Here is a 12,655-nt window from a genome sequence, read left to right on the forward strand (position 1 = left end):
AAACACAGCTCCGCTGCTCCGGCACCACGACGTATGTGCTCGGTAATGGCGAACGCAAAACCGGAAGGCAGGAACTGACGTCACGTGCAACTTATGTATAGATGCGAGTCTTAGGGCATCGTATCTCGATCAGGCATCGTAATGCCTGTAAGACGGAGAATACACTGCGCCTCTTCGATTATCCGTCCCGCAACGCTCATTGACTGAAAGCAGTGCTTTCAGTCAATGAGCGTTGCGTGTGCAGCTTCTCGGACAGTTCGGGACTGTCAGAGATGGATAATGGAAGAGCCCCACTGTGTCCACGTGAACACTAGCACAGCTACTAAACATTTTTTTTTAATCATGTGTTTTAACTTTGTGTCAAAACTGAAGATGTTTAATTGAGAAAACAAAAACGCATTTAGTTAAACTACGGGAACTCACTTCGTCGAGACCCCATTCCTAAGCGCTTAAATACAACCGAGTTGCAAGTTTTTTTTTTTTCTTTCTTTCTTTCTTTCTTTCTTTCTTTCTTTCTTTCTTTCTTTCTTTCTTTCCTCCATGGTTGCAAGCAACTAGACACCACCGAGGTGGTCGAGGAGACTCTCGTTGAATATAATGAACACAGCTTCAACACTCAATCTCAGTCTCAGAGTAATAAGAATCGAGGCAATGTACTTATTAGGACTGAACTATGGCACTCACTTATTTAGTGGAAAAGCTAGCAAAAAGATACTTATACCGTGCGCGCCGCTCTCGTTTGCCGTCGTCTGCTACAACCTACAACAAGCACGGGAGCGCGCCGCCAGGGCTGCCGACTACAGATCTCAAAGGCCGTAACGGTATCACGATGGTACGTTTAAAAAAATAAATAAACATTTAATGCCAGTTTTCCTATAAAACTTTTATATATTCTGTATGATCATTTACTAGTTTAAAGAGCGCGCTGTGCGTCTTGTGCAACTAATTTCTTAGGGCTAAGCGTAAAGGAGGCATTGGCTAAGCATAGAGTTTCCTACTACATCCATGGTGCCAGCAACAGCATCACCATCGTTCCGATCATCTCTTCAGAGCCGGCAAGGCATGTGACATATTCTACGTCTTTCATAATCTTTCCGACGAAAAGCGCCGGCAGCGTGACTAACAGAACCTTGAGTTCTTGCTGCTCGGGTTTAGCTCGGTCGAAGCACATGTGGTGAGCAATAATGCCCGTTGCCGACAACGCGAACCAGCCCAGTTGGGCTGACCGGGTCGAGCAGGGCGAAGACGTTCCGCTGCCGTCCCTACCTGCGGAACTCGCGGACGGTGAAGTCGCGGATGGTGAAGAGAAGGTCACTACCGAGTTCCGCGAAGATGAGGAAGGTAGGAGGGTTAAGGTGCTGCGGCACTACAAAATTGAAAGGAGGCAAGTTTCCAAGTCTGTGGCTCGAAGAAAGCTTTGGAAAAAGTTTGGTGCTGCAAAGAATGACCCGCCGGGCCCCAACGCGGCCACTACGGTGGTGGGTGAAGAAATCCAAATGCAGTTTGTGAGTGCCCAAGAGGAAGAGACTAGCCCAGAGGAGGACATGCTGGCCAAGCTACGCAGCCAGAAGACCAAGATGGTCAAATGTCGAATCTGCAAGGAAGACCACTGGACTACGCAGTGCCCCTTCAAGGATAAGGTTGCTCTGCCCGAACACCTCAAGGAAGAGGCCAAGCCCGTAGCAGCCGCCGAGGTTGAGGAGAAGGTGAAGTCCGGCAAATACATCCCGCCGAGTATGCGAGAGGGTGCCAACCGTCGCGGAGAGTCGATGGCGCAGTCGCGCACCAGGGATGAGGCGGCTACTATCCGAGTGACCAACCTGTCTGAAGACGTACGTGACTCTGACCTACAGGAGTTGTTCCGGCCCTTCGGCCAGATTGCCAGGATATATCTGGCTAAGGACAAGGTGACTGGACAGTCCAAGGGATTCGCATTTATCAACTTTGTACATCGCGAAGACGCTGCCCGAGCCATTGCCAATGTCAATGGCTTTGGTTATGACAACTTGATCCTCTCCGTGGAATGGGCGAAGCCATCTGGTACATCTTGAAGACATCAGCAGTAAACGATGAAGTGTCCAGGGACTACTAGTAAAAGGAATAAAAAGGGCATGTGACAGTTTGACCTACTTGTGTTCAAGTGAAACAAGGCTGTTAACAGCATTCTACCCACATGTATTGGGCAAGAAGCAAGTGCGCATTCAGTTTTGGCTCATATTGACAACTCGGCCAGTTAGAAATGCATTGATATTACATAACATTATTATGTCATAACATAATGGATGGATGAGGCTGAACCCTTTAAATCGGGCGGTGGCATATGCCACCTAGCCGTGACTATTAACATATTTCGTACTTTGTGGTGGGTGAAATTTCACCCCTGCCTTGATTTTAGCCACCAATCAGATAACCTCTGTTTGGTTATTTCTACCCGCTTAAAGTATGTTTTGCCTTCACTCTCCCTAAACCCCTATGCTTTGAAAAAATCAGCCGCATTGCTTTGCTCTGTAGGGTTAAGCCCTTTACAGAAAAGTAGGAGGTGTTCAGCCATTTCCTCCCCACACGCACTGCACAACGTGTCTATACCTTGGTACTTGACTCGGTACATCTTAGTCCGCAATACTCCCGTCCTGGCTTCAAACAACAAAGAGCTTCCCCTAGAATTATCATAGATTTTCTTTGGCAATTTCTTGCTTGAAAGTTCTGTATGTTCCCAGTGCTGACTTCGTCTGCATCCCTGTTTTCCACAGACCCCTCTCTGTTTCCTTAACCTTTTTCTTAACCGCTGTTTCCTGGTTTGCACCCCTCCTGCAGTCCAAATATTTGATTGACAATTTTCTGGTCAGCTTCCTCCATTTTGTGTCAACATTCCTCATGTACAAATAACTGAAAACTTGCCTACCGCTTTTCTGCCATTTCTCTCAATCACTCCACAAATTCTATCTTGCTGCTAGCCTCCTTGCCCTCAAATGTCGTCCATCCCATGTCACCCTGTACCCCCTGGTTTGGTGTATTTCTGTGTGCTCCCAAAGCAAGCCTACCTACCCCTCGCTGCTTAACTTCCAACCTTGCTCGAACCTCGGATCTCATGAACATTAGTCCCACCAGCACCTCCTGGTCCCACAAAACCAGGTGTATCATCAGACATTGATGTTGGACACGGAAACGGAACAAGTTTTCCGTTCCTGATTAGGTACTAAAAAGTTTTAATGGCTCATTATAAAAGCAACACAGAGAAAGTTTTCATGCCAGTTTGTGGGCACCAGCTTTCCCTTTCATGAATTTCCATCTGCCTTGTGAATATCTTTCACACATATTTGGTTAATGAGTGTAGTTGGCATTTGGCCATCTGCTAACCACCTGCTAGATAGGCAGGAAAATTCTGAGAAATGCTTGCATACCATACGGAACATGACCAATGATAGGAACATTTTGTGAAGCGTTTATATACACCTAACCAAACAATTACCAGAAGGAAAACTTAACTACGCATGTGCAAGCTTTTTGCAGTTTCCATACAGCCAATGGTTAAGATTTCTTTTTGGTCATTTGTTCTCATGTGTGTAAATGTTTCAAACATCTGTTTGTAGAGTGGTTGTTAGATCATCATGCTCTGTTATGTGTCCCTTTCTAAGTTGCCTCATTTTGTACTACACAAAGTAGAGTGTTTGTTTCTTCTGAACAAGGGCAATGTTGCTGGAGAGATTCTCTTGTTAACATCCCTGTCTTTCATCTCTCTCTCTATCCCAAGACTGAGGCACTTTTTTTCTGAGTAGTGGTTCTCTTGTAGTTTCCTGACACTTTCATTTCACAGAACTGACTTGCTTAATTAAAGCACAAAGTGTAAACATCCCCGTGCTGTGTGCACAATTGTGCACACCAAGATAGTGCATCAAAAAGCAAAATCCCTGATGAAAATATTAATAAAAGTGTATGGAAAACGTATCAAAACACTTCTGATTTGACCTGTGCCACAAATTTTAATATATGTAAGGTGTTATAGTAAAACAAGCAAGGAAGGTAGACATGTTTTTTCTTGGTATCAGTATGTCATCATGTAGTAAGTTCACTTCTTTCATTGTTTTTCACAATGTTTTACATCCAGCGTGAATTTCAAGGGACTGGGTGGATGCTTTTCAAGTATGCTAGACATGAAATAGCTTGTTCTCATATTAAGCATTACTGTAGGAAGTTCTTGCATGGAGTCCACATTCTGTAAACTTGACAGAACTCGCTGAATAATTGAGAATTCATCCTCTGCCGCAGTACACTTGTCATGATTTTGAAGGTGAAAAAAACGTGAAAATAAATTTTCAATGAACTGAATTAATTCACACCTGAAAAGGATATTTGCAGTCATGCTTGCGTGATTTCACTACAAATTGTTTACAACTTTGTGATGTTTTACGTACATCTAAGCAGAATAAGATTAGGTTGTGATGCACCATCTAACAGCACGTGCTGCTTTGGAGTCAAGCACACTAAATTGTGGCCATTTACTATATATGTATCGTGCAACGTTTGCAGAGGCACCTTTGTCTATAAAAATATTGTTTGCTCTTACAGTGCCTCCTCTATTTTTCGAGGCACTGGCTCTTAGTGTCTAATTTCTTGGCCAAAATGTCATCAACTGGGATCTTCAGAATATATATTCAGGCATCAGCCTTTGTTTATGCACACTTCATTCAAAATCATTCATTCAATTCATTATTCTTTTATGCATGCCAGTATTATGAAGCAATGTAATGTGAATTACTATTTTATGCATGCCAGTATTATGTCGCATCGCAAGGGGCTCTGCAGGCTTGAACTCCTTCATGGTTTGAGTTCCATATACAGTAACTCTATTCATGGTCAGTGAGTAGCCCACAAGCACCATGACAAATAACGTCGGAAGTACTGGTGCGCATTCCGCCGACAAGTCAGACAGACTGCGCATCGTTCTAATGGGGCGTCACGCTGGACTTTCGCCACACAACCACGCAACAGGGAAAGTACCCTTGCCAGCGATACAGCGTTAGTTTTTCTTGATGTAGTACGTTTCCACAGTAGACGTTAATATCGTTCTCAGGTTTACAATAAGCTCTTTATTTTCACACAAGGAAGCATTTCGATTCCTACCCAATGAGAAACCTGTCCGTCACGTAGACGTACGAATGCAATAAGTCGAATGCAATGGCACGGCTGCTGGATTAAAGGAAAGGGGGGGGGGGGGGGGGGGTAAGAAAGCAAAAAATGCCATGGCTCATACTCCCGTAAGGCTGAGGCTACAAGCGCCCAGCAAAGTGAAGCAAACAGTGCATACATTCATTGAAACCACCCATATGCAACACACACAACAGCTTATGTTTCAATAAAGAACAAGGTCAAAACGACGGGGGGTTCATTCTATTATTGTAATTATTAGGCATTTTATTTGCTGTTGGATTACTCTGGCTAAAGCACGGAAATTGCATATTATGCAAAGTCCTTGCTTCCCCGCCCTCCCCACAGAAATTAAACCCCCCGGCAGAGATCCTGGGTAGGGTGTAGCCACCCTATCCTGGGTGCGCTACTGCAAGCATCCGAACCATGAATAAAGCATTTCATACCCCCCACTACAGTTGTGGTGGTATTACTAGAATATACGTAGTATATTCTAGGCACTGTAGTGTTACCAACTTCGCTGGACATCCACTTTCGCAGGTTGATAACGACCGCGATAAGGGTTGATAAGGGTCGGATATGTAGTCCGATAAGGTTGATGACGACCGATAAAGTTTGATAAGTGTATGCTGGTCGGATCAAGTTTGATACAAATTACACTGCGCTGCGTGGAGATGAGCAAGTGGCACAATGTTTATGCAATGTGTTTATGTATAGTTAGACAACTCCAGTAGAGTTCCTGTGTGATTTTTTTCTCGCTCTACTCTGGACCCATTTCTCCCTTCCTGTACAGCGAAAAAATATCTACCTGCCAATAAAAAACTATTTTTGCTGATGTTTTCAACCTAGTGAGGACCCTGCCGCAAAGAGCCGTAACTAAACGGCGTGATTTGGTCGTCTCAAAGGCCATAATGAGAAAGGGTTCCGGCATCGGCCGCTTGTGTTACCCTCCTTCAGGCCTTCCCTCCATGTGCTGTCACCTTATTTGTCCATTGTTATGCGTTATGGTGGTTATGGCGTCTGCTGCAGTTGGCGTGCGATGACATGATTCGCATCAGAGAATTGCTTCACACATCACTAGTTCGAGAACTTGTGGCTGTGTCGGCGCGTTTTGAATAACATAAATTTGAGCTGTGCTTCGTAAACAAAAAATGGTGCTTCAGTTTCCCGAGTCTCATCCTCAAACGTCATCTTAAGTTGCCCGCGTTTCTGTCGTGGTGTCGGCTCCAGTTTGAGATCAGCGTGTGGCAATGGGTGTTCACGGCCTGTGGCAGGTGCTGGAACCTGCGGGGAAGCCAATTGCCCTCGAAACGCTTGAGAACAAAGTTCTCGCCGTCGGTATCCTTTTGTTTTCCGGGTAGCACTTGCTTGGATTTCCGCATGCTTACGCCGAAACAGCTTCTCAAAGCGTCTCAAAACATCAAAGCGTTTCGATTAAAGTTTTTGCTTCAACCATAGAACACAGTTTATCGAAGCGATGCAGCGCGAATTTTCCTTGACGGTGTACGTTTCCACTGTAGACGTGAGCTTGTGGCTTCATCAGGCCGTCAAAGGATTCCGCGATGCCCAAGGCAGCCCCTTGGCCAACGCTCACTTGTTGGGTTTACTTCAACGAGTCTGCAAGCTTCTCTTTTATGGAGTCAAGCCCGTCTTCGTCTTCGATGGAGGCGTGCCACAGCTCAAGAAACAGACTCTGGTCTGTTTAACTGCAATATTTTACACTGCCGAACTCGTCTGAACTGAAGCAGAGCATTCGAAAGCGGAAACAATTAGGCAATGCAAGTCGCTGGGATAGCCAGACTCCCAATACTATTTGCTTTTCTTTTTTTATGAACCTGCAATACCTTTGTTTAATGCAGTGTTAATACTATTATTGAGTAGTGTGTTGCGTGTGTTCTTGTTCATTTCCTTCATTTTCGTTCTGAAAAAAAAAAAAGGGGGGGGGGGGGGAGAAGAAAAACCTTGAAAGAGCTCACAGAGCAGTGTGGCAAGGAAGTGCTAATTCAAACTTAATCCTGCAGGCTGCTCGTCAGGACAGGCGCACTTCTGCACAAGAAAGTGCCCAACGTAAGGCACGATTACTGCTTCTAAAAGCCCGGCATAGAGGTTCAAAACGACCAGCCCCCAAGGCACCTGTGGATGACTTGTATGTTCTGCCACCTCTGCCAGAACACTGGAACAAATTGTATAAGTATGTACATCCTTCTCATAGTGCATGGAGCTTTGTGCTGTCATTAGCGAATTCATATCAATGCACAGCACCTTTTGTCTTACCATGCTATTACCCTATGCCCATTTACTGCTGTTTCCCAATGTTTATTTAGTTAGCCACATACACTTTTACTTGGAAATTATGTGTGTCACCTAAATTTCTTGAGGTTCACTGATGCCTAATGATGTGGAATGCATGTCTATGGACTTTGCCACCTCTACTTATTTGTGCCTTATGGCGCTTCATCTGTATCATCATTGTTAGCAACTTTTTGAGAAAATTATAACTGAACCAGTAGTAGTTTACAGAATAAACACATCTTTCTCTGAAAATCATCCATTTAACCACTTTTCTCGCCAACTCTTTTACTATAGTATTATATTCTGCAGTGCAGTACTATTTTTGGTGCATCACTAGTGTTTGTTGGTTTGAGGTTTCATTAACTGGCAATTCTAAAGGATGGGGATCATTTCACTGAATTGCTTGCTTAGCTAAGTCTAAGCAAGACAAAGGGGTTACAGGAAAATGGTGACTTGAATTGATTAACAGCGGCCGAGCAAGGGAAGTCTTTGTCCGAAGCCAAATGTCTCGAATGAGAGACTTGTATTCGTTGGGGAATTGTGACGACACGGAGGCTTTCCTTCTAAATACTGTTAACTGCTTTAACAGCAACTGGTAACAAAATTGATGTGTCATAGGAAGAGAACGTAGTCAAGGATGGCAGAGAACTAGAAGGTGGTGTGTTGAAATTAGGAAATTTGCAGGCATGGGATGGAGTTGGCTCATGCCAGAGAGAAGTTATTGAAGATCGATGGGAGAGGCTTTCGTCCTGCAGTGGGCATAAATTTGGATGATGTTCATTATGATGAATTGCTTTAACAATATGCTTCATTCACACACACAATTATTCCACCACCACTATTCAGAGTGGAGAATGACGATGAAGACTGGCACTCCGGACATGCTCTCTGGGAGTTGTCCTCACTTGACTGCGACTCGGAAGAATTTGCAGCCCTGCCAGCAGAAATGCGTCACCGTGCATTGATTGCCATGCAGCATCACCATCGTTGGGGCCGCCCCAGGAAGGCACCTGAGGTAGGCCTTTGAGGTCGTTGCTGTGTTTCAGGAATTGCAGATTATCAGAGACTTGCCTATCAGATTGTTTTTGTTTTGCTTAATACATAGAACACTTGCACTACTCCATGTGCATGATATCTGATGACATCACGTGGAGAATGAACACCGGAAAAGCTCTAGTGCATGGGATCAAACTGGTGGAAAAGAAAACACCATGGCAGATTTCCCTCTTATTTTTTAGAACTGCACCTCCTATCACTACCTTACCCAGCAAAGTTAATTGTGCACAGCTGGTCATTGTCAGCTCGAAGAAAGGACATCTGTTGGTTGAATACTGTTCTGGTGAATTCATGTTGAATTGTGCTCCACCACATTGACAGGGGCATGTACACTTCCATGAGCAAAAGGCTGACTTCCATGTGCACTTGCTGATTAAGTAGAGAGAACTATTTTAAAGGTAAACCTCCTAAAGATATACGGTTAGCTTCGCAAAATGTCATTTTGTGTGCTGTGTCATTACCACGGTGCTCATTCTTGGCTAAAGAAAGCACTGACTGGAAGCATTCTCTGTCCTCAGATATGTGCTGGATGTTTTGATGCTCTCAGTGTGCCATCCATAAAACAGCCACTTGTGGTAGCTGGATAGTGGATGGAACGCCTTACTATTTTCTTTAACTGGGATTGCCACTATTTTCCCTGGTCAAAACTTTAGCAAAACAATTTGTGGCAGATTCAGAGTGCATCTAGCTGTCAGTAATGTATTTCATGTTAATATATACTAGTATAGACTTGATAAAGAAAAAAAAAAAGTCGCAGTTTCGCCTGAAAGGCGAAGTATCCGTTGTGATAGCAAATTAGTAGACAGCTATACGAAGTAAGGACATTAGTTTTATCGGCCGTATAAACTTGCAAACATTCGCTTACTAATTAAATTAACAAGCACGGTGTCACGCGCACACAGTTAAATATGAACACATCTCGCTCGATGACCGTGGAAACTCGCTTTCAAAACGCTGAGTGAGGAAGCGCGGCAGCAGCAGTGAGTGAATTGACCTTCTTATCAACTTTTGTGCGTCGAAACTAAAACGTTGAAAGCACAGCCTATATTAAAGCTTGTCCACATCGCAGATTGCTTTGAATATGAGGCCTGCGCGGGCGCGCACTTTGTCTACGTCGCAGATCGCTTGCAAGATACGGCGCCTGCAAGGCCGCGTCGTAAGCAGCAACTGCCGGAGTAGAACCCCCTCCTCCTTCTCCCTCGCCTCCCCTCGTACCTCACGTGCAACAGAAGATGGCGCGCTTCTGCCCCACCTTCCTCCTTCAGGCGCGTGAGATTGAGCTGCGATAGTCGGCTGACCCTCACAAGCTTTCACTCGCACATAAAGCGTACAAATTGCTTCGACGATGTTATAATGGATGCACATGATGCCCGGTGCGGCTCAAGAAACCTCTGTTTCGGGATATATCGCAGACACGGACTGCATGGGTGATCGGCGCGAAACTTTGGCCACAGCTTCAGAGGACATGTAAAAGCGCTTTCGAAGCTCATTAAGCTTTGTCCAAACGGCGCGAGCAGGGTATATGGTGCTTGTTCGAAAAACTAGGCTAAAAATGTATTTCAAGCTTTCCGCTTAGGAATTGAATCAGTATCAGTGTGTTTTACTCTTCGTTCTTTGTTTGGCAAATACTTAATTAGAAGTAGCAGCTTGTGCATGTTTCTGACTTAGTGAAGTTCGTTGGTGCTATCTGATTATTTTCTGCCTAATCGCTCGCGGGTATGCTCAGTTGATATAGACTTATTCTTGCTACACAGAAGACTTGGAACGTAGCTGTTCTGTTCTTTGTTATAGCTTGTAGCAAATATGTACAGTGGAATCTCGATGATGCAATCATGGCTAATACGAATTTCCGGATAATACGAATTTTTCTGTGGTCTCGGCCACGGTGTAAGATATATACTCTTTAGGTGGGGACACTTCTCGGCTTGCTTGCTAGACGGGATCGACCAGATAAAGTAGCAAGGGCGCGCGTCTATCGGGGCGGTGATGGCAGCGGATACCTATCGGCGGAACGACGCAACTTTGGTTAGAACGCAGGCGAGAGCGTGCGCCGACAAGGAATGCGCGCATGCCCTCTCCCCGGTGACCTACTTTCGTGTGCCACTCAATCATTTCGGATTTCCCGCGAACCGCCGGTTGCTATAACAACGGGAGATTAAACCATTAAAAAGCTTTTTGGTGTTGAAGTTGCGTCGTACTGCCGATAGGTATCCGCTGCCGTCACCGGGCCGATCGGCGCGCGCCTTTGCTCTTTATCTGGTCGATCGAGTCTGGCGAGTGTCCTCACCTAAAGGGTATATATCTTACACCGTGGTCTCGACCGAGCCCCATTACTTTGCAACGTGCTAGAGAACGGTTGTTACGAATCGATTTTCGACCCGTGTCGGTTGATACGAATAAACGCCGCCCCACCGACGGCCGCAAAAGAGAACAGCGCGCAGTCACGCGCTTTCTCCCTTTCAATTTTGGTACGTAGGCGCGGATGCGGCGCCGGACAGCGTGGAGCCCGCGACTCGGCGCGAAGAGTTTGAAGCGGTGGCACTTTTGTTGCTTTTCCTTTCGTGCTTTTCCCCACGCAGGCGTGGGGAAGCGCGGTCGCCGCAGCGAGCGAAGGTTCGTGCGGTCTATCGCTTCAACGGAAACTGAGCGGCGTAAGCACAACGCATACAAAGGTCAGAGCCGTGTGGAGATCGCTTTCAAGATACGGTGCGCGCGATAACACCGACATCCGGCACAAGCACAAAGTACAAGAAGGCATTTGTTGGCAGACTAGAAGCCGCCGCCCCCCCCCCCCCCTCTCTCCCTCCCGCGCTGCCTTCCCGCTTTGCTTCTTTCTTCGTGGGAGATTGCGTCGCCAGTTACCCTTGCGGCCGGTTGCAAGATACCAGTTACACCGTGCAAGATACGCATTTGGTGCCGCAGCACAGCATCGCCCCCCCCCCCCCCCCCCCGTCCCTCCCATACCCCCACGGCTTTTCGTGCGGCGCGGCGGAAGTCGCGTTTGCTCTCGACTGTGCGTTCGCTCTCCGTGAATGCGCGCGTCCCCCGCGCGCTTTCACTCCCACATACGGCGCGCGGCGACAATTTTATCGCCCTTGGACTCATGCTCCACGTCTCCGCATCGCCTTCATTGATCTCCTCTCCCATCGTTAGGCGCATCTCGTTGAGAAGCGTGCTCGCTACCGCCCTTGTCGGCGAGATTTTCCTGCGGAAGCCGGATTATAATCAGTATTTCGTCTCACGCGGCTGCACTCCAAGCGGTATGCGTATACATGGAGCTCTATTGGAGGGTAAACTGGAATCGGAAAAGGCCGCGTTGTAGCCAGTTCTGCACTGTAAACGGTTACGTTATAAGTGGTCTATACTGTAAATGCTTTTTACGTACGTGTGCCTGAGTGAGTACACCTCTGACTCTTTAATTTAGCTAGTTTTAATTGTGTTTCGATGATAGGAATTTCGGCTAATACGAATATTTTTCGTGACCCCGTGAGATTCATGTCATCGAGATTACACTGTTGTATTGCTAGTAACTCGCTTAACTCCTGTAGATCGTCACAAAACATTCAACTTCGACCATTCGTGTGCTGTCGGTGTAGTCGCTGTTACCCATGCTTTGGCGCAGATTCAAGTGTGTGCCCATTCACATATTCTTAACACATTGACGATAGAGTGTGGGTACGTGTGCATGCGAGTTGGGGTGTGTGTAGGCAATGTGCGCGAAAATTACTATGCCAGGAAGCGGTGCTACTCCCTTTGTCATTGTTTAACGAGCAGTACTCACTCTTGTCGATGTTCTGGGATTGAAGAGTTTCCATTGGAGGTTAGTGATACAACGCTGACATGATTTTTTGTGAATTTTTGTGAATTTTTGTGAAAAGTGAACTTTTTTTTTTTTTCATCCACGAGCAAAGTCGTAAATTGAGGAGGACCAGCAGCAGAGGCTGTTGTATGGGAACACATATTCTTGGCACACATATTTATTCCTTTCCTTAATATGCCAGTCACTATTTTTGCAGCCAACTACTGCACACGTCTTCAATCTACCGCTCCACATTTTGCAGCATGAATGGAGCACAGTGCGTGAGCAAAAACCCAGTTGCATTTCTGACAGCTGATCGCACGGAAACAGGGCAGAAGCGGTAATGGTTTCGTATTCGTGCGC

At 45.9% G+C, this 12,655-nt stretch overlaps 2 protein-coding genes across 2 annotated transcripts in view; both read left to right on the forward strand.

Annotated features, from left to right (window-relative positions):
- The first annotated feature begins 1,022 nt into the window (after nucleotides 1-1,022).
- LOC119443094 (eukaryotic translation initiation factor 3 subunit G) lies at nucleotides 1,023-2,125 on the forward strand. Its single transcript, XM_037708243.2, has one exon. It carries the CDS (start codon nucleotides 1,185-1,187, stop codon nucleotides 2,049-2,051), a length of 867 nt encoding a protein of 288 aa, XP_037564171.1. The 5' UTR covers nucleotides 1,023-1,184; the 3' UTR covers nucleotides 2,052-2,125.
- Nucleotides 2,126-6,112: 3,987 nt separating this feature from the next.
- The window catches only part of LOC119443095 (DNA excision repair protein ERCC-5 homolog), a 28,304-nt gene continuing 21,761 nt past the window's right edge, over nucleotides 6,113-12,655 (forward strand). Inside the window, exons 1-4 of the mRNA XM_049662570.1 lie at nucleotides 6,113-6,483; nucleotides 6,666-6,841; nucleotides 7,167-7,336; nucleotides 8,284-8,452. Coding sequence (XP_049518527.1) covers nucleotides 6,396-6,483; nucleotides 6,666-6,841; nucleotides 7,167-7,336; nucleotides 8,284-8,452 — 603 coding nt within the window. The 5' untranslated portion in view covers nucleotides 6,113-6,395. The remainder of the gene's footprint in view (nucleotides 6,484-6,665; nucleotides 6,842-7,166; nucleotides 7,337-8,283; nucleotides 8,453-12,655) is intronic.

Source organism: Dermacentor silvarum, chromosome 2 (assembly GCF_013339745.2).
Source record: "Dermacentor silvarum isolate Dsil-2018 chromosome 2, BIME_Dsil_1.4, whole genome shotgun sequence".
NCBI classification, from domain to species: domain Eukaryota; kingdom Metazoa; phylum Arthropoda; class Arachnida; order Ixodida; family Ixodidae; genus Dermacentor; species Dermacentor silvarum.

Bases quoted from the DNA above. Each gene is read 5' to 3' on its own strand.
- LOC119443094 (XM_037708243.2), top strand. From the start codon at position 1,185: ATGCCCGTTGCCGACAACGCGAACCAGCCCAGTTGGGCTGACCGGGTC.